The following is an 18865-nucleotide window of genomic DNA, read 5'->3' on the forward strand; positions in this document are numbered from 1 at the left end:
TATACTGTACTCACAAATAGGAAACGTGTTCATACTTATGAATGATCTCGTTCAAAAATAAAAAATAAAAAGCTGACGGTTCTTTTAAATAATAAAATACGCGCAATGTGGTGAGAAAGGTATTGAGAGTTATATTGACTTTGGTCCGCCAGCAAATCAGTCATGGTTTCATAGGAAATGCCAATTTAGAAAAATTTTTGATATGAAAATGTAGAGGACCTTATTAACCTAAATTTGCACAATTGTTTTTAGAGGTTTATTTTTATTATTTACAAAGATTTCTTTGTCAACTCGACACCTTATCAGAATGACACAGCAATCACGTTTTTTAGGATCTGTAAAATCATTACTCACTTTAACAACAAAAATAAAACCCGGCTGTCCGCATGACAGAAGAAAGACGTCAGTTTCCCGTTGAGCCAATTGCAGATGTCGGGTAGTTTCGGTGCCGCCCTCCTCTGATCCCCCGGTATAAGAAGCTTTTCGCAATCCTACCAACCACAAACGCTGCGTTACAAACACGCCTGCAGAGATTGTACGCACTCTGATGATATCAAACCACCGGACTCAAGACTTTCACGAAGCTGGGATTATTTGTCTGGTTTGCAGACATGATTCCTGAGGAAAGCGTCGGCTCCGTCGAGACCAGGTCAGATTTTAGTTGCATTATTTGGAAACAATCTGGCTGTTAAGTTTGCAGGGACGTCCTGTCCTGGAAAAGAATGTCTTAAGTCCTTTGACCCTGTATTACCTGAGGCTGATATGCAGTTATAGGCAGTGCTACAGATTCTGTAGAAATGAAAGCATGAGCACTTCAAGTACTGCAATAGACAATGTCTACATATCACACTGAGAACTAATTGGGGTCATTATATGCATGCTTGTTGCACAAATACTTCACAGCAAAGTATGCATGTTATGCATGCTGTTTATGTTCATAGCTTCTTTCAGCATTTGTATCGGTCCATTTGGAAGTAGTTCAATTTCTTTTTGAGTTCAGAAGATTAATTGTTCTGTTCCAATCCTCAGGATGCAGTCTGCAAGCTTGGCACTGGAGGAGTTGCTTGTAACTGCCCAAAAACAGCACTGCCTCACTGTTGGCATCTATGAATCAGCAAAACTTCTCAATGCGTGAGTAGAAACCATTAATTATGGCTTAAACAGGCATTATTGTGTTTATCAGCTGTATTTGCTCTTCTCACAGTACAGACAGCGACAATCCCCCCAGTCTAAAAGCCCCAAACATGTGAGTGCAAGTGTTTGTTTTTTTATTTTAATGTTTCTCTGTCTTTCTAGAGATCCAGACAGCGTGGTCCTGTGCGTTCTGACAACTGACGATGAGGAGGACGTGGCGCTGCAGATCCACTTCACGCTGCTGCAGTCCTTCTGTTGCGACAGCAGCATCAACATCCTGCGGGTCTCTGGGGTTCAAAGGCTGAGGCAGCTTCTGGGTGGTGTGGATGCCAACCAAAACCAAGAGGAAATCGGAGACCTCCACTGCATGCTGGTCACGGTGGGTTTGTTATAACAAGCTATGGGGTAGTTATGGGTGTCAAGGTATACCCTACATTTTAAAATCTCTACAATTTTCCACTGACTTTGTGGAGCATAAAAAAGGGCAGCACTGCCCCTCCCCCACTTGTTGCTATGCACTGATTAACAGTTGAAAGGTTCCTACACATTTTCTTTTCTTAGAAGATTTGTTGTTATACATTTAAGATATTTTTGACGAATACTGTCTTACAGTAAAATTGTGATATTTTTACTCAAGCTACCATGCCATGAGACTCTCATGCCAGTCCATGACTACAACATAAACTTCTTATGAACTGAAAGGCGAAGGTGTTTAGCTGCATTGTGAATATTTCTTACTGTCTGCAGGTTAAATTAACCTTAATACATGATTATGTTTAAAATTCATTATTATTCTTTCCATGCAGAATCTTCAGGTAGACCACTACAGACTACAAGAAGTTGGGATGTACTGCCAAGAGAGCCGGCTCCTTGACCAGTGGGTTCCTGAGCTGGTTCTGCAGGAACGGTGAAGGGTCTAAATACCCCTAGAAACCCTGGCGTTTCTGGGTTGAGATACTGAAGAAATGAAGGATCTTGATGCTCAAGTAACAATATCCCTGAGTGATTTTACTCCCAGTGACCAAATTTAAGGATACGAGGAGGCTAAAACGTTCCCCAAGTTGCTGTAAAACTGTTGGACGTTTCTGCAGGAAAATACTCTCAGAAAAATACACTCTTATGCACCTTTTTCAGCTTCTGTTTGGGCACTCATAATGGTCAAAAACTGTTTAAAATTAATCATTAAGAGGTGCAGCAGCATTGTTGTAACTTGTCCACACCCAGTTCATACCTGGAAGATTTGCATGCTTACTGTCTGGATTGAAATGTTGTTGTAGAGAATCTACTGTATAACCAACATTCCCGAGTGTTCACAATTGGGAGAGTCTCCGGATTGAAGGGCTGTGCGTGAAAGCGTGGTATGCATACACAATGTCTTTCTTTAGAAACGACTGGGTGTGCTGTGTGTGCGCTTTTGCAGAGAGCAGCTGAACCTGTGGAGGAGTGATCGCTATGGAAACTGAAACTGCTCTGATACAAGACACAGGATTGGGCTGGCTTTGCAGAACCAAAGAACTGCAAAAAAAAGGACATAGGAGCTACTGTTTTAGGTCTGAATTCAAAACTCAGGGGGATACAGAATAATCTGTGTTTCTGATCAGGACTGTAATGTAATGTGCCTTTACAAATGTTGCCTATTTTATAACAATTTGAATTGTTTGTTAATTTATTATTTCTATCATTGGTTCCTAGTCTATCTTTTGTGCAATAAGTCAATAAATTATTGAATTAATCAAGATTTCTACTCAAATTTCAAAAGAAATGTCAAGTGTGCATCATGGAAAATGGCAAGTTACGCAACAACTATTTGGACTGGCATGGCCTTTGTTGACAGCCTTTGCTTTTTTAGAGAACGTAAGTCAGACAGAATAACACCAGGGTGGAGACTAAAACTATGCTGAAAGAAACAGGCAAAGCCAGCTGATGCAGACTGACTGTCCCTACAGGAAGTTGTAAAAAGATAAAAGGCTAAAAGACTCTTGTCAAACCTTTACAATTTCTCTCATTGTTCTTGTTTTGTTAAATATTTTAAACTTCCTGTAACCTGAGGCTGCACGCATAAGTGCATATCTGCAGTATGTGATTTCTGCTCTACCCCATGTCCTCCTCCACTCTCACATGTCGGTCCACCACTCAGCCAGAAGGGAAACACCCAGGCACATGGGCCACACATTTGTTTACACTTTGCTGCTCAGAGGCATGACAGGTGGGGGACTGACTTCTAATTGGCTGTGATTCACCACACTCCAAATCTCATTGCTCGCAACTCACTAAGAGATCGGGGGAAGCAAGTTTTGAAATTTAAGGGAAACTTTTGACTCTTGAGCCAGGGCTTCAAAGAGCTTAGAGGAGGACTAAGAAGGCTATGTAAAGGTCTAGCTGGGAGCCTCTTTCTACCTAAGCTTGGCACATTGTAATTCCATCTCTGCCCTGCACACCATGTACTTATTAAACCATTGAGCATGTGAGTGCATGTGCTTCATAGATATATCCAGTCTGCAGGAAGAAACAGACTGTCCTGCTGAGATAGAACAAAACAGAAAAATACAACATGATGGGGTGGGTGCATATATATAGTAAGTGGAATGGCAACTTTCAGCAGCTGTGAACAGTCCAGCGACATGTTGTGTTATCATCTTTTTATTAATGTTATCTACTTCTCAAATTTTAAACAGCAATATCCACAAAATATTAACAGTGTGCAAGAAAACATGAGTTATGGCACATCAGAGAACAGTTACAAAAAATAGATAATTTTTTTTTTTATAATCAATCAAGGCAAAAGGATACATATACTGTATGCATACACAGGAGATCAGAACACAAAAATGAGCCTCAGATGGGATCCAACTAAGTGATGTTTGATATGACAGTTAACCAGTGAAGAGCCTCAAACTCTCCTGACTGGGGCCAAAAATTAATTTTGAGCTCACTTTGTGTATTCATAACGTGAGCCACATGCTCCACTTTAGGATTGTTCATTCCATTGATCTGATAACTCCACAACCAGCATTAACACAATATACGCCACTATAAGGCAAACTAACAACTAATCAATCAGACAAACTGTCGGCAAAATCAGCAATTCAGGCCGGCCGTCTTTGATTGTAGCCCAAGAAGAGATGGAATGACTGAGACAAATTTAACAAGAATGTAAAAAAAAATGGTTGTCAGACATTTTTAGGGCAACAAAGTGTATGCTGACATGATATGCACATTTTATGTTTTAATAGGCCTATGCAGCTTAAATCCTCTTTTCCCATATCAGTTTGCAAAAATATATACATATATTGTGACAATTTCCTAATTGTCTCTTTTATGAATTGAGTCAGAAGAAACAATCTTATCACATATCTGTAATTGTTCATTTCTTGCCACACATTGCACTAACTTCTTGATATTCAACTGGATTTCTTTAATAAAACATTATAATTAATTTAATCTTAAATTACAGTATAACAATCCTTTTAAATATTAACACTGTTATATTAAAATGATTTTAATTAATAATTAAATAAATGATGAACAACAGAAATGCTGAAGGGTGAATCTTGTTACAGCTGTTCCCTTTAAGCTAAGCTGGGCTAACTGTTGCCGTTAGCCTCAAACTGAACAAATATTTAATAAAAATGTTTTGGAAATCTTGCTTTCTTCTTCCGTGAATTAAAAAAATCTAAATTTCAACATGTTTAAGCTTTCCAATGTGCCTTTTAAACTTTATTGACTGGTAAAAATGAAATGTTTGAAATAAAATGTAGCTGACATTAGGAGAAAAGCTAATTACCCCAGGGGAGTGCATTTATATCTTTTAGCAATGTCAATTTAGTTAGGTTTCATACTAGACTTTATGCCAAAATAGCTTGCACCATTTTGAAAAAACAAAACAAAACACTATTTCAACTTGTGCCATATTTTTTTCCTCTTCCCTCCAACATAAAGTAAACACACTTTGATGAATAAGTGAAACACAAGGGTTCGGATCTTGGATCGGTTGAGTTGGAAAACCAGAGAGATTTACCAACTCTTGTGGTGCTAACTACTATTAGTACTAGTAATACAAGCAGATTAAGTATTAATCTCAATTTTTTTGTGTTCAAACACCAATGAAATATGTTCATCAACAGAATTCTTTGTTTTTTCTACTAGTGTATAAAAACTGTCAGAAGTGTTTTTAAATAGTTTATACCTGCCACTTTCACTGCATATTATTTGCGGGTCAGCTAGGGTTGCCAATCGTTAGCCGGGACATCCTTTATTATCGAGTTATCCCTTATTCCAACTTGAATTTGCGTTCATTGACTGCTACATGCAATGGTTTTTTACACCACCAGATGGCAACCTAACAGGTTCAACGGACCTTAAAATCCACTCATCCTTATTAAGCATGCTAGTTGAGAGGTCTAAAACATCATATCTGCCTTTTTATGCAGTCTGGAGCTTCGACTGGCCACGAAGGTGAGAATGACTGACAAAAAGAAGACAAAGGACTGCTTGAATCACTTAAATTAAAGCAAATTAGGTAAATTTTGCCTGTTTTGCTATTTATTGTTTGAACGTTTTTGTTTTTATTGTATTTGACTTCTTCTATTTTACAGTAAATGTCATTGTGATTTTTATTATCGTTTACGAATGATATTTAATTATGGATTTATGGAATGATGGATTAACTTTCCAAAAAAGCCAAATGGCATTTTTATATAGCAGTATTATCATATATTACATAGCTCTATACTCTGCCTACAGTGTGTTTTGCTTCTGACACCGTGTCCCTTATTTGATAGCAAAAAACACAGCAGTCCTAGTGGAAGCCATATTATATTAAGATATTGAACTTATAGTCGAAAGCCTCAAAGGATTTCCAACTAAAAACCCTGAAAATCAGACTTCCAAGTACAAATAGCAGGCACCATAATATGACAAATATTAGCTAAAACACACGACCTCTCCCCTGGTCAGACTTACCCTGACCCAGAAATGCAGGACCACAGGGTTGTAACACTGCCATGCTTTCTGACACTCAGCAGGACAAGAGGCATTGTGTGCTCGTATTCTTTGCGTTTTACCTACAAATGCACTCAAATACACGTCTTTCCTCACCCCTGCTCTGAACATGCCCACTATATGCTATTCACTCCCAGCCTTAAGTCTTATCCTTTGAAACTGCTTGCCTTCGTTGTTCCGAATAAAAAAACAAAAGGCAGAATAAGCAAGAGCTTCTACAAGAAATAAAAGTAGGCTAACTGGTGATTTTAGAAAAGAGAAAATGTCCAACACAATCTGGCTTCTTTCAGCATAGTCTGCTTTCACACACTCATCTGTGCAACATCAACGTAAGAACAAAACATGCAAGAGTAGGGCCCGGACCAGAAGAATCTCTCTCAGCCTTCAAACGTCAGCATCACCACTGGGTCACATTGCAAGAGAGGAGCAACAACTATTGCCACAGTCCAGCAGACATAGAAACTGTCTACATGAGACAACAATGCTCCGTAACTGTACCCTACTATCGACAAATATGATAATAATGTGCAAATCAAACGACCCTATTGTTGGGTTTTTGGTTACTTTGCATCAACCCTAGTTTCAGTCCTTTTAGTATCATCCTTCAAGCATGAAAATGACCAGCAAAAGAAATTTAGATGTGTTGCTTGTTGCCCCAAAAATGTGCCACTTAAGAAAAAAGGAAAATGGCATAGCTGGTGTAAAAGGAAGGCTCAGGAGATTGGTTGTTTGCCACTGAAATGAGGTCTGATGTTGATTAATTCCCCTTACAGACTCAGTCTTTAACCTTGCAACATTTTTGTTTGTTTTATTTGATATAGTCCTGACTGCTGTGTTTTTAGCTATGGCTAAAACCAACCTCCGCTATCACAAGCCTTTAAAAACTGAAAGAAAAATGAGAAGACGGACATGATCTTGACTGACAAAAGGGAAGAAGCAGTTTTAAAAATTCCAACATCCACAGACGGGGGGAGTTCTGTGTTTAGATTCTGTATCTTACAAACACTGTACAGGGTAATAATACTCAACTGATTGGCTTTCATGGATTCCATAGAAAGAAGGTAACATAAAAAATAAAGAGCCAAAACAGCTACTCTTCAACTTATCACTTCTGCACGTCTAAAAGAAAGTTTTTACACTTAGTTTCTCTTAATGCCATTTTCTTCCTTCTTCGTTTTCCGTTTTTACAATCAAGTTTGGTTTTGTTAGACTGGAGGATCATAATGGAGGAGCAGAGGACACAGAAAGGGGGGATCCAAGATTGATCCAGTCTTTGAACTGTGGTGAACTCATATTAAATAGAGTTCTTCTACTGTTTAGACTGGGTTTAAAGCCATAGTAGGCTCCAGACGCAAGATTGTTTAATCTACATATATCTATATCTTTCTAAAATATTCACTAAATGTATCCTTATGTATAAGAAAAAGAGCAAATATGAGCTGAAAACACAGAAAAGGGGTCTCTTATTTTAAGGCATTAAAGTTTTTTCTTGTGATTTTTCTCTTTTGCTGCAGATGGATTCTCCAGTGTAGTCAGTCTGTGTCCTCGCTCCCACACAAAGGTGTAATGTATAGTAGAGATCTCAATATCCCATAAGGTGAGACCCCTGGTTCAAACCAAGCCAGCCAGGGGTAACGCCTCCTTTCCGTTAAAGTAAAACAATAAAAGAAAATTTACAGTATTTTCTTAAATGTTAAGTAATGCTTCAACAAAATACCTAAACATATAATGAGTTCATAAACAAGTATTTCTTAAGGAAAAAAAAAGCAGTAAACGTCCACGGATAGTAGTTTGAGTTCTTTGTAGAGCTGTTTGCTGAGTTCCTCTGGTTGGTGCAGATCTGAGGTTGGCTAAGACATCGATTTTAACCAACAGCAGCTATCATAAGCCGCAGCGGAACCAGCAACAGCAAATCAGCATCTAGAGACAGGTTTTTGTACAGCTTGGCATAGCTGGAGGCTTGGCCAAAAAAGGCTGAAGGCAGCCGCAGAGAGGCTGCAGGCGGAGGTCTGTTGATACGGATTCGAGAGGGAACATGCTGTGGTCTGACCAAAGCAAAGACTCTAGCTAAGGACAAAGCTCTCGAATTGTCTTTTTTTAAGTTCCCGCAGAAGAATAAGCATTTTTAATATGACACTGGGTTGTGTTTGGCACGGATGACCCTGCGCCTACCACTTGTTTGTGTTGCCCACATGCATCTTCCCACTGCCTGCCTGTGCAGCAGCTGCCCATCATTTACCCGACACCTCAATTCATGACCAAAGACTGAAAAGAACCAGGCTTCCTACTGATTGTTAATGTCAAAAATCCCTTTTCAAGTTAAGCGGTTGTTAATTCACCAGCATATGGGAATAATACCAAAGCACCTTGGACCATACTTTATGTTTAACTGACCTCAGCAACTACGAGGGCAAGATACCTGCCCCCTAGTGTTGGTTCTGGATTGTGGCACTGGTTAAATTTGGAGTGACTGTATGTGTAGCCCTAAAAATTCAGATAGGGTTTATTGATGTCTCAGGAAGTGTAGGGACTGATTTTGATTGTAGATGTGAACCTTTTATATGAGCCTATGTGAATGGGTGTATCTGTTGTGTGTATGTACGTGTACGTGTGTGTGTGTGTGCATATAAATGTGTGTGTGTTTGTGTGTGCAAGGGCAAAAATGCATGTGTGAAGCTATAGGATGATGCAAGGTTTCTTGTCCTTGAAAGGGTTTTCAGAGGTGGGCACGCCAACCAGCAGAGGGTCGCTACGAGCGTGCTGCTCACAGTAACTCATCAGGTCTGCTGCTGCTTTAGATACCTGGGAGGACAAAAGGAATGGGGAAGGAGAGGAGGAAGGCGAAGAGGGGTTCAGAAAAAACAGAGGAGAAAGACAGAAATCAGACATGTTTGAGGTAACGAAAAAACACAAAGCATGAATGAAATTAAATGTATAAGCCAGACCTTTCTGTAAAATCAAACAAATTTTATCATCATTAGAACATGTGATAATTTTTTGATTTGTTTTGTTATTTTGTTTTGAATCATTAATAAATCAAGTTAATATTTACCTACACTACCTGTCAAAAGTTTTAGATACACTCTCTCACTTATTGGGTCTGTTTATTTTCATGACTATTTATAATATTGATTCTCATCAAAGGTATCAAAACTGTGAACAAATAAGAGAGAGACAACAAAAAACGTAACAAAGCCAAGCCGCATAAAAACAGACCATAAAAAGCTAATTATCAGGCAAAAAATTCTAACTTAAAAAGGTGAGATTTAATCTCAGACTTAAAGAGAGGGATGGAATGAGTGTAGACTCCATGGACATGGGTTAGCAACTGAAAACCCTCTTTCTCCTTTTAGTTTCTGACCAGATCAAGAAAAAGTTTTTTTACCAGTAATTTTAAAGTTAAGAAATATATTATGGGATTTGTCCATTTTGTGCCTTAAATAAAAATCCATTTCACAGAGTGAATTGAACAGTGAATTGAACAGGGAGCCTGTGCAAAGTCTTGGACTAGAGTAATGTCTTCATGCTTTCTGGTACGAGTGATCAGTCCTGCAGTAGCATTTTGAATACGATGGAGGTATGATAGTTGAGATGGAGGAAGACCAACATTTAAAGAACTGCTGTATTTACTAAATCATGGTGCATTTTATAATCTAAAAACAAAGCAGATGAGCAATTAGTTTTACCTTAATGCGTTCAAACCCTGCCTCAATCCTCAGCTGCTCCACCAGTTTCCTGGCCTGGGCGATATTGTTAGTAGTGGACATATTCATCCATCAGAAGACACCAACACAGGAGAAAACTGCAGGAAGAAGAAAGAGACATAAAAACCTTTAAAAGGAAACTGATGTCCTGCTGTAGCTTATTTGTCTCGGAGCAAGTGGCTCTTAAACGAGTTGTACGCGATCTGTTAAAATTAGCTTGTTTCAAATTGGATGACAGCAGCATGTTTCAAGCTTAAAGTTTCACATTCATAAAGTTCTCAAATTTTCTGAATTCTTTGTAAATATTGTGATCCACAAATAATTGAATCCCCAAATTGTTTACATCTGGTAAAAATGTGTAAAACAACAACAAAAAAAGAAACATTAATCCACTGTTGCTGAATCATAAATCTCACACTGAACATGAAATAAATCAAACTTCTAATTTGAGAACTGTAACAGGAAACAAGCATGTTAAGAAATAATTGTTGCACAAGTTGTATCATACATGTATGAAACACAAACATTTTTAAATTGCTTTACTTTCATAATATGATCAGTGTGGTTATCCTTGACTTTCTGCTTCCACGGGGTAATGTTATTTGACATATAGGCCTATTTTTTAGCCAGTCTTCAAAATGGGAATGACAAGAGAACACACCATTAAAGTAAGGTAGACATGTGTTGAACTTTTCAAGTCAGGAAATGAAAATGAAGCAAGAAATACCCTAAACATACCCACATCTAAAGTCAGATCATCAAACATCTAGAACTGAGAAACAAGACTTGAAGATGAGCCAGTTGGAAAACTTAAGTATTTCCAAGTCTTACCCATCTAGCTGTCGTTTCTAGGAGATGCTTTCGACCTTGGAGTTAGTGTCTATTCCTCATTTTCCATTCAAAACACAAAACTGGTTTTAGGGTGGATAATGTCTAACATTAAGCTTCTGGAATGGTCCACATCTCCACCATATTGAAAATTTGTCTTTGCCTAAAAAAAGGGTCCATGCCGGAAAGCCAACTAATTCATCCAACCAGATTGATGCCAGAGGCTTGTCTTTTGGCTCCAAAACGTTTTTTGGTTGAGGTGGAACTTGCTAAGGGACATTTAAATATTTCTGGCCCATATGTATATTTTTGACACTGTTTGTATACTTTGATCCAGTGAGGGTTAAGATGATATGCCAAATAAATTCAGATTATTGCACCTCATTATTGTTTTTTAAAGTATTAAAGTTTTATTTTGTTTTATCATTCTACGCTGGACAAAGAATGGTTCAGTTACATGATTTAAAGCTCAAAATTAATATCACAATCACAGGGTTTGTATAAATGTGAACTTTTCTAGGACTCAATTTTCCAAATTCACAACAGTTTTTAAATATAAAAAGAAGGAAGGAAGGATGGATGGAAAAATGGACAGAAGAAAGAAACAAGGATAAAAGGGATGACACAAAGATGGAAGGACATAAGGAACTACACAACATTTAGTTAATAGAATAGGGAACAGTCTATAAATACAATATTTTTCCTTACTGTTATTTTCATTGTTTATATTCTGCAATGAATTACATTGGTTATGGAGCCACAGCTCCATGTAATGGTGACAACATGGTAGTGCAACACAGATAATGATGGGAAAACATGTTGAAACAACATACAGAACGTACAAAATAAACACGAAGGGATCCCATGGGTAAAAAGGGAAATATGCCTACAGTTATATTAGTAACGGACCCAGCAGAGGTATGTGTTTGAAATAGGAATGATTTTATCCTAATTTAACCGTTTTCCTACCTCTAGGAGTACACACACACAAAAAAAAAAAAAAAGTGGTCTAAGTTGTTTTGCTGACTCGGTCTTCTCAAGAACATGGATCATGAACATAGGCCTCTACAAATAGAGCCTTACCTGACTGGTGGTGTGCAGACAGAACTCTCTCTGAACACTAACGTGACAGGACGGAGGGGACGACCTGATGCAAAGCAGGCACGGCAGGAAAACAGTAGGCAGGTAATGAGGACAGAGCTGGATGGCAGCTGAGTTTACATTGGCTTCTCTCTGTATAAAAGAAAAGCAAGTTATAAAAACAGTTGGTACAACCGTAATCGATGACAATTAATAAATCTTTGATATTCAGTATGGAAAAACATTCACACCACCTAAGTTTTCCACATTTTATTATATCACAACAACAGACTTCCCTGTTATTTATTGCGATGTTGTGTGATAGAACAACACAAAATAGTGCATAAACTGGAAGGAAAATAATACATGTTTTTAATTTTTATTACAAATATCCTAAAGGTGTGGCATACATTTCTATACAGCCTTCTTTACTCTGACAACCCCAAAGAAAATCTAGTGCAACTAGTCGCCATTAGAAATCAACTAATTAATAGTCCTAAACTGTCAATAGATTGTAATTTAATATCAATATAAATACGGCTTTGAAGGGTTCAGAAGTTTGTTAAAGAACATCTATAAACAAACAGCATCATGAAGACCAAGGAACCCACCAGATAGCTCAGGGATAAAGTTGTGGAGAACTTTAAAGCAGGGTGAGGTGATGAAACACCATCCAAATAAAATGGTACCTCTAGAGGAGCTGCAGAGATCCACAGCTAGGGTGGGAAAGGGACAACTATTAGCTATTAGCTGGGCAGAGGCAATGCCTCCATTGCTGAAAGAAAGTCATGAGAAGTTGTTTTGCAGTTTGCAAGAAGCTATGAAGACACAGCAAACATGTGAAAGAGGTGCTATGGTCAGATAGGATTTTTATTTATTTTTTTTGCCTACATGTAAAAGGCTTTACTGTAATAGATTTTTTTTTAAACTGAACTCTAAAGTGATTTACAGTACACTTGCCACTTTTGGTCCGCTTTAAACGGACCAGAGTTCGTTTCCACCCTTGGTCCGGACCTTTTGTGCAGGTGTGAATACACTCAAGCGAACCCTGGTCCGGACCACACAACTGGACCGAGACCCACTTTTTGAGGTGGTCTCGGTCCGGTTCCAAACGGACTCTGGTGCGGTTCGCTTATGGTCTCAATACGAACCGGCCCCGATCTGAACCAACTGCAGAAAACGTATGTCTCTTTGGACTTAACAAGCCACCATAGCCGATAGCAAACGTGTACATTATACTCAAATCATACCTGGCCAGCTGATTGTTGCATGTGGGACCGGGCACGCAGTGCACAACGTCTTCTTCGGCGTTCAGCACGCATTCTCCAACGAGGTTCCAAACTTATAAATAAAACGTCGCAAAATCTTAGTTGAATGAGCTGCTCTTCACTCTCACGATAATATTGCAGCTGTATTAACGGCACAATTATGCAGAAGAGAGGTGCTGCACTCAGCACGTCTACAGCTGTTTTCCTAAATGTCGGGTCTGTACTCTGTCCCGCCCCCGTCATTTCTGTCCAATGGGAGCAATGATCGTCACCCGCATGGCTTTGTTTATAAGTAGTAGTTCATTTGCAAAAAGTACAAGGTGAACGCAAACTGCACCAAACAAACGGACCAAAGGACTCTCCTGGTGTGAACTTTAACTTTAAACTACGGCAAATCACAATGGATTGTGGAGTAAATTCCGTAATTCATCTCTAAATCAATTTACAGTAACAAATAGGGGCGTTAAAACCTGACCCATAGCAAGAAGTATTTCTTTTCAAATAATTTTCCCAACTGAAAGAGACAAAGGGAAGCAGATTTACTGGTGAAAGAAACTTGGCTAAACGTGTGTAGCAGAAAACTAACACTGTACATCACCGTGAACATCATCATCATCATATCATCCTCACAACTAAAACATAGTTTAGCATGGTTTGGGGGTTGCTTTTCTTCACAAAGGAAGGTGGTCATGTTAATGGGAAGATGGGTGAGAGGAGGATGTTAGCCAAGCTTACATCCATCATGGACTCTCACCCGCTGCACCGGACTGTAGAGGAGCTGAGCAGCCGACTGAGACACCCTCAGTGCAGGAAGGAGGGCTACCGCAGGTCCTTCATCCCCACTGCTGTCAGACTGTTCAATTCTTATAATAACTTACAATATAATAACTTATGCAACAACCTCTGTATTTGTAAATAGCTGCAATCATTGTCACTTTAGCACAATCATCTCCACTATTTACTGTACATTATTTTATTTTATTTTATTCTATTGTGATTGCACATTTACCTTGTCCTTTTACTGCACATTTTGTCATAACAATCTGCACCCTATTTGTGTTTTTTTAAGAGCTGCTGTAACAAGTTAATTTCTCCATTGTGAGATCAATAAAGTCTATCTTATCTTATCTTATCTTATCTTAAGATGGGCGAAGCTAAATACAAGGCCACAGAGATGATACAAAAATCTTGACAGGGGTGCAGAGTTCATCTTCCAGCAGGACAGCAACTTTAAACTTTAAACATACAGCAGAACCACAAATAACGATATTTATGTATTAGAATGGCCCAGTCAAAGTTTAGCCCTAAATGATGTTGAGAATTTTTGTCACTGACTTGAACATTTGTTGTCACAGATGCTCTTCATCTAACCTGACTGAGATTGAGCTGTTTTACCTCAAAAAGACTTGCAGCTGTTTAGCAGTAAAAATTGGTTTTAAAAAGGCTGACTAAAATGCACGCCACACTTTTCTGATTTTTATGTATAAAAAAACCCATTCCTTCTACTTTACAATTTCCACTACTTTATGTTGGTATATCACATATCTATAAATCCCAATACAGTGCATTGACATTTGTGGTTGTAATGTGGCAAAATGTGAGATTGTCAAGGAGTATGAGAACTTTTGAAGGGCTCTGTAAATGTTCTGTAGTGAGAGACGTAAATGTGGAGTCAACCTCTAGTCAAGATAAAACAGAATGAACAATCAAAGTACAGATAAAAGTGCACTGGAAGAATAATCCTCAAAAACCTGGCCTCACATTTTCAGTTCCTCTTATAAAACACGTGTAAGTGAACAGTAGATAAAACGTTCCTCTTTTTAAAGAGATTTCCTTTCGTGCTTTTATGCTGTTGTTTCCATAATCCCTTCACAAACTTTCTGTCTTCTTTTATTCGCCCGCCTTTGAGCTCCTTAACCTCAACATCAGCTCATATGATCAAAACCACACCTCGTGCTTCACCTACAGCACTATCAGAGTGCTTCCAGCCTGCACAGTGCGCCACCCTGTCTGTCGCCCCGTGCTCTCAGGGGGAGAGTCCTGCTTTAATTACTACAACTGTGGAGTAGATCAGGGAATCATGTCTGTAATTACGACCTCTGTGTATGTGAGAGAGTGTGCAAGTGTAAGAGACAGAAAGAAAAACATTCATTAATAGAAAATAGAGACAATTTTTTCCATATGCTCTTTGTATTGTGAATATACAATTTATTTTTGGCTTAATGTAGCATTTATTTGACTTTAAAAAGCTTCTCAAAGATTTGGGAATGGAATATTCCTTTTATTTTGGTCAGAAAGAGACAGAACAGCTTTGACTTGGACTGATACTGGCCTTAAAGTAAACAGCTTTTTCTAAGTGTATTTCTTGATACATCAGGACAAGGATAATGTCCACATTAATTTACAGAACTTGTACTTTAAGGCAAGGTTTCAAGGAGGGTTCATTCCCTTTTAAACTTTTTCACATCTTGTCACATTGCAGCCAAAAACGGAATGGTATTTCATTTGGATGTTATGTGATACACTTAAGTACTAATTGTGTTGTCAAGCAGGATGGAAAAGATAGATGGTTTTAAATGTTGTTTTACAAAGAAAAAACTGAAAATTATGGCTGCCATTTGCGTTAAGCCCCCTTCACTCTGATATCCCTCAATAAAACTGAGTCCATTGAACTGCCTTCAGATGTCACCTAATTACTGAGTAGATTTCCCCTGTGTGCCCTTAAATTTCACATTATAACATGACAAAATATAGAAAAAGTCTGTGGAGTGTGAGTACATTTGTAAGGCTCTTAACAAAAATTTGAAGGCAATGTAATGATGCTTTTTGATATAAGCCTTTCAGACTGAGCCACTGACTGCTTCTTATAAAAATATTTCTAGCTGTAAGCAACGTGTTCATGCTCAGTGGTCCTGCTGTTTCTTCAATATCAGAAAAGGGATCCTTCAAGGCTCTACATTAGGAGCAACATTTTTCACAATTTATGTTGAAACCATGGGTCAGAATGTTAGGAATGAATGTAGCCATCTCCATCAGTTGTTCATTTTCATGCAAACACGGTTATGCTAGTGTTTGGTGATGTACAGGTAGAATTTGACATTATATAATCACATTTGTTTTTCATAAACCTGGCAATAAAAGCTGAGAAAATGTTGTTTTCAAGCACTAAGGAAATCCCTGCAGTCCTTCCTGCTTTTGTGTCAACACAGGGTATCCCAGCCGAATATAAGACTTGTTAAAAGTGTCTCTGCATTTTAATGGACTAAAATCTTTCTTTTAAGCCTTGCATTGAACATATTTAAAAGATGTAAGGTTAAAACTGGAGTTTATTTAATAGAAATAAATCATGTTTTTACTTAATGGTAACATTGATTAGTTGCAACCACGTATTTGCCTTATATTGTCTACGGTGACAATATCTGCATAAACGATCTTATTAGTTTTGTATAGATGTTGGATGTTTATCATGAAGCAATAAAAGTCATCACAAGATGCAAACCTCTTCGCACATTAGACTCCCCATTTAACTGGGCTTCATTGTCCACATACACAGCATTTCACAGGTATATACTCACTGGCCACTTAATTAGGTACACTTTGCGAAAACAGGTAGTACAACCTTTTGACTTGAAAAATGCCTTCATTCTTTGTGGCATAGATTCAGCAAATTGTAGTAATTACATCCATGAAGCGCTCTTCTCATCTAAAACAACTTTATTGCGTCTAGATCTTGTGTGGAGCCTTTTGAAGTAGAGTAAACTCATTATGTTCAAGGAACTGGTAAGAAATTATTTGTGCCTTGTAATTTAGCAGATTTTTCTGCTGGAAGTAGCCATCAGAAGATGGGAACACTGGCCTTAATAGGAAGGAGCTGGTCAGCGACAATGCTCAGGTAGACTGTGGTGTTTAAACAATCCTTGGCTGGTACTAAGGGGCCCAAGGTGTGCAAAGGAACTATAACGCCCACCATCCGACCACCACTGCCATTGGAAATCATAGAGATGGGGTAGGATGGATCCATTCCTTTATATCGTTTAAATCAAATTCTGACCTGATTTGAAGGTTACAGCTGAAATCAAAACTCATCTGACCAGTCAAGAATTCTCCAGTCGGTTATTTGACCAAATATTTTGAGTCACTGACAAACTGTAGCTTAACGTTCCTGTTCTTAGCAGACAGGAGTGGCACCTGGTGTGGTCTTCTGCTGCTGTAGCCCTACTGCCTCAATGAACAACCTGCTGTGAGTTGTGTCAGTTAAACTTGAACTAGTCATCTTTACCACGTTTAGATGAATGAATGCACTGAGTTGCTGCCACGCGAGTAAGTCGCTGTACAGTTGTACCTAATAAAGAGGTCAGTGAATGTATTTTTATTGACAAATCAATAACTGCTTCACTTACACTTTTCCTAGCTTTCTATATGTTATTTAAAAAGAGCAACTACAGCCTCTGTATGGACTTTTATTACATGTAGTGTTCTTTTGGTACATACAGTCATAGTCTCCTGCTTTTTTAATGTTTTAAGTCAATGTGTTTAATGCATTGCATTGCAGACTGTATAACAATACGGTTATATGTTGGCTTAACCATTTCTAATGAATATGAGAGTCTCTTTCTCAACGGAGACTTATCAACACACATAAAGGTACAATAAAATTTTTTTGTTTTTACAAATCCAGCCTGTTGATTTATAAAACTTTCTGAGAGCTGAAATAAACACGGGTCCCCACTTAGTTATATCAATACCGCTCCAACAGAAGAGAAGAACATGCACATCAACACAACGTCAAAAAATCCGAGCAAAAAATACAGCATCGCCAGATCTGGACAGGCCCTGCTGAGCAGCCAACCAGTAGAGACCACAGAGACTCTCGGGACGCGCAAAACCCCCCGCATCAATCTATATTGATCCCAGCAGCTGCTTGGCGCTGATCGGGCCTACATGTCCTCTGCTTGAAGGCCCTCTTCGCTGCTCTGCCGTGTGAAAACACAATGCGGGCATTTTGATGGCTAGAACAGCGTGTCCTCTCTCCCGTGGCTATCCACGCACCAAACACACTCACACGCACGCCGAGCATGCACACGCACATACGCACAAGCACCCAGACCTTGTGCAGACATCAAAGCCAAAGATTATTCCCTCCCCCCCCCTCATGTGAAGACCAGACAAGATCGCTTCAAACTCTGCAAGGAGCCCCCCGCCCCCTGATCGCCAGCCGTGGCAGCGGGGTGGTGACATGCTCCAGCAGACCACTAGAAACCCATCCAGCGACCACACAAGACCGGAGCGCACGCCAAATATGTTCCGCTATTATGCAAATACGTGGGCCTACTTCGACAAATAAGATCCAGCTTCTGTTGCTTGTGCCTCCTCAGAGGGTCCAAAACCCCCAAGCTGTAAGAAATCTTCCACTGACCCTGTCCCCGGTCCTCCCCACCCTCTCTGCCGGCGAAAAAGGGTTGGGGGAAATCCGGATTCGTGACACCGATGGAGCCCCCTCTCCTGCTGCAGCCGAACCTCGGTGACGAGAATCCGGGGGGTCGCAGGAGCGCACAAAGGCGTCAGTATTATTATAAGACAGGAAGGGAGGAAAATAGCCGAATATCTCCAAACTCACCTCCGAATCCGCTGGATTGGTGATTTAAAGGGCCAGATCCGCTCGCTCGCTCTTCGTCTCCACCGAGCCAAACGCCTCCCACACCGTTACAGTGTCTGTCCACTTCTCTACCTCCCCCCAACACCCCTCTCTCTCTCTCTCTCTCTCTCTTCCCCTCGGATAAGCAGCTTTAACCCAGGTGTTGCTAAAACATCATCCAACACGCGCACAGAGCTAATCCCTCCAAAACGGGG

At 39.3% G+C, this 18865-nt stretch overlaps 2 protein-coding genes across 4 annotated transcripts; one reads left to right on the forward strand and one right to left on the reverse strand.

Moving 5' to 3' along the window:
* Positions 1–230: 230 nt before the first annotated feature.
* LOC124855275 (growth arrest and DNA damage-inducible protein GADD45 beta-like) lies at positions 231–2866 on the forward strand. The gene is made up of 4 exons (XM_047344997.1): positions 231–649; positions 1030–1131; positions 1297–1513; positions 1941–2866. The coding sequence occupies exons 1-4, from the start codon at positions 612–614 to the stop codon at positions 2043–2045; spliced, it is 462 nt and encodes a 153-aa protein (XP_047200953.1). The 5' UTR covers positions 231–611; the 3' UTR covers positions 2046–2866.
* An 892-nt stretch (positions 2867–3758) lies between these two features.
* Positions 3759–18750, reverse strand: LOC124855276 (guanine nucleotide-binding protein G(I)/G(S)/G(O) subunit gamma-7). Of its 3 annotated transcripts, none has more exons than XM_047344999.1 (4): positions 18633–18750; positions 11751–11900; positions 9822–9937; positions 3759–8937 (listed from the first exon to the last, which is right to left on the reverse strand). In XM_047344999.1, the coding sequence occupies exons 3-4, from the start codon at positions 9906–9908 to the stop codon at positions 8812–8814; spliced, it is 213 nt and encodes a 70-aa protein (XP_047200955.1). In that variant the 5' UTR covers positions 9909–9937; positions 11751–11900; positions 18633–18750; the 3' UTR covers positions 3759–8811. The 3 variants fall into 3 exon arrangements, with proteins under 3 accessions (XP_047200955.1, XP_047200954.1, XP_047200956.1); XM_047344998.1 differs by lacking the exon at positions 18633–18750 and adding an exon at positions 18432–18625; XM_047345000.1 differs by lacking the exon at positions 18633–18750 and adding an exon at positions 18348–18625.
* Positions 18751–18865: the final 115 nt, after the last annotated feature.

Source organism: Girardinichthys multiradiatus, chromosome 19 (genome assembly GCF_021462225.1).
Source record: "Girardinichthys multiradiatus isolate DD_20200921_A chromosome 19, DD_fGirMul_XY1, whole genome shotgun sequence".
Classification (NCBI taxonomy): Eukaryota; Metazoa; Chordata; class Actinopteri; order Cyprinodontiformes; family Goodeidae; genus Girardinichthys; species Girardinichthys multiradiatus.

Coding starts and splice junctions, on each gene's coding strand:
- LOC124855275 (XM_047344997.1), top strand. CDS start 612: ATGATTCCTGAGGAAAGCGTCGGCTCCGTCGAGACCAG. Junction 650..1,029: donor GTCGGCTCCGTCGAGACCAG/GTCAGATTTTAG, acceptor TCCAATCCTCAG/GATGCAGTCTGCAAGCTTGG. Junction 1,132..1,296: donor TCAGCAAAACTTCTCAATGC/GTGAGTAGAAAC, acceptor CTGTCTTTCTAG/AGATCCAGACAGCGTGGTCC.
- LOC124855276 (XM_047344999.1), bottom strand. CDS start 9,908: ATGAATATGTCCACTACTAACAATATCGCCCAGGCCAGGAAACTGGTG. Junction 8,938..9,821: donor CAGGGTTTGAACGCATTAAG/GTAAAACTAATT, acceptor TTGTCCTCCCAG/GTATCTAAAGCAGCAGCAGA.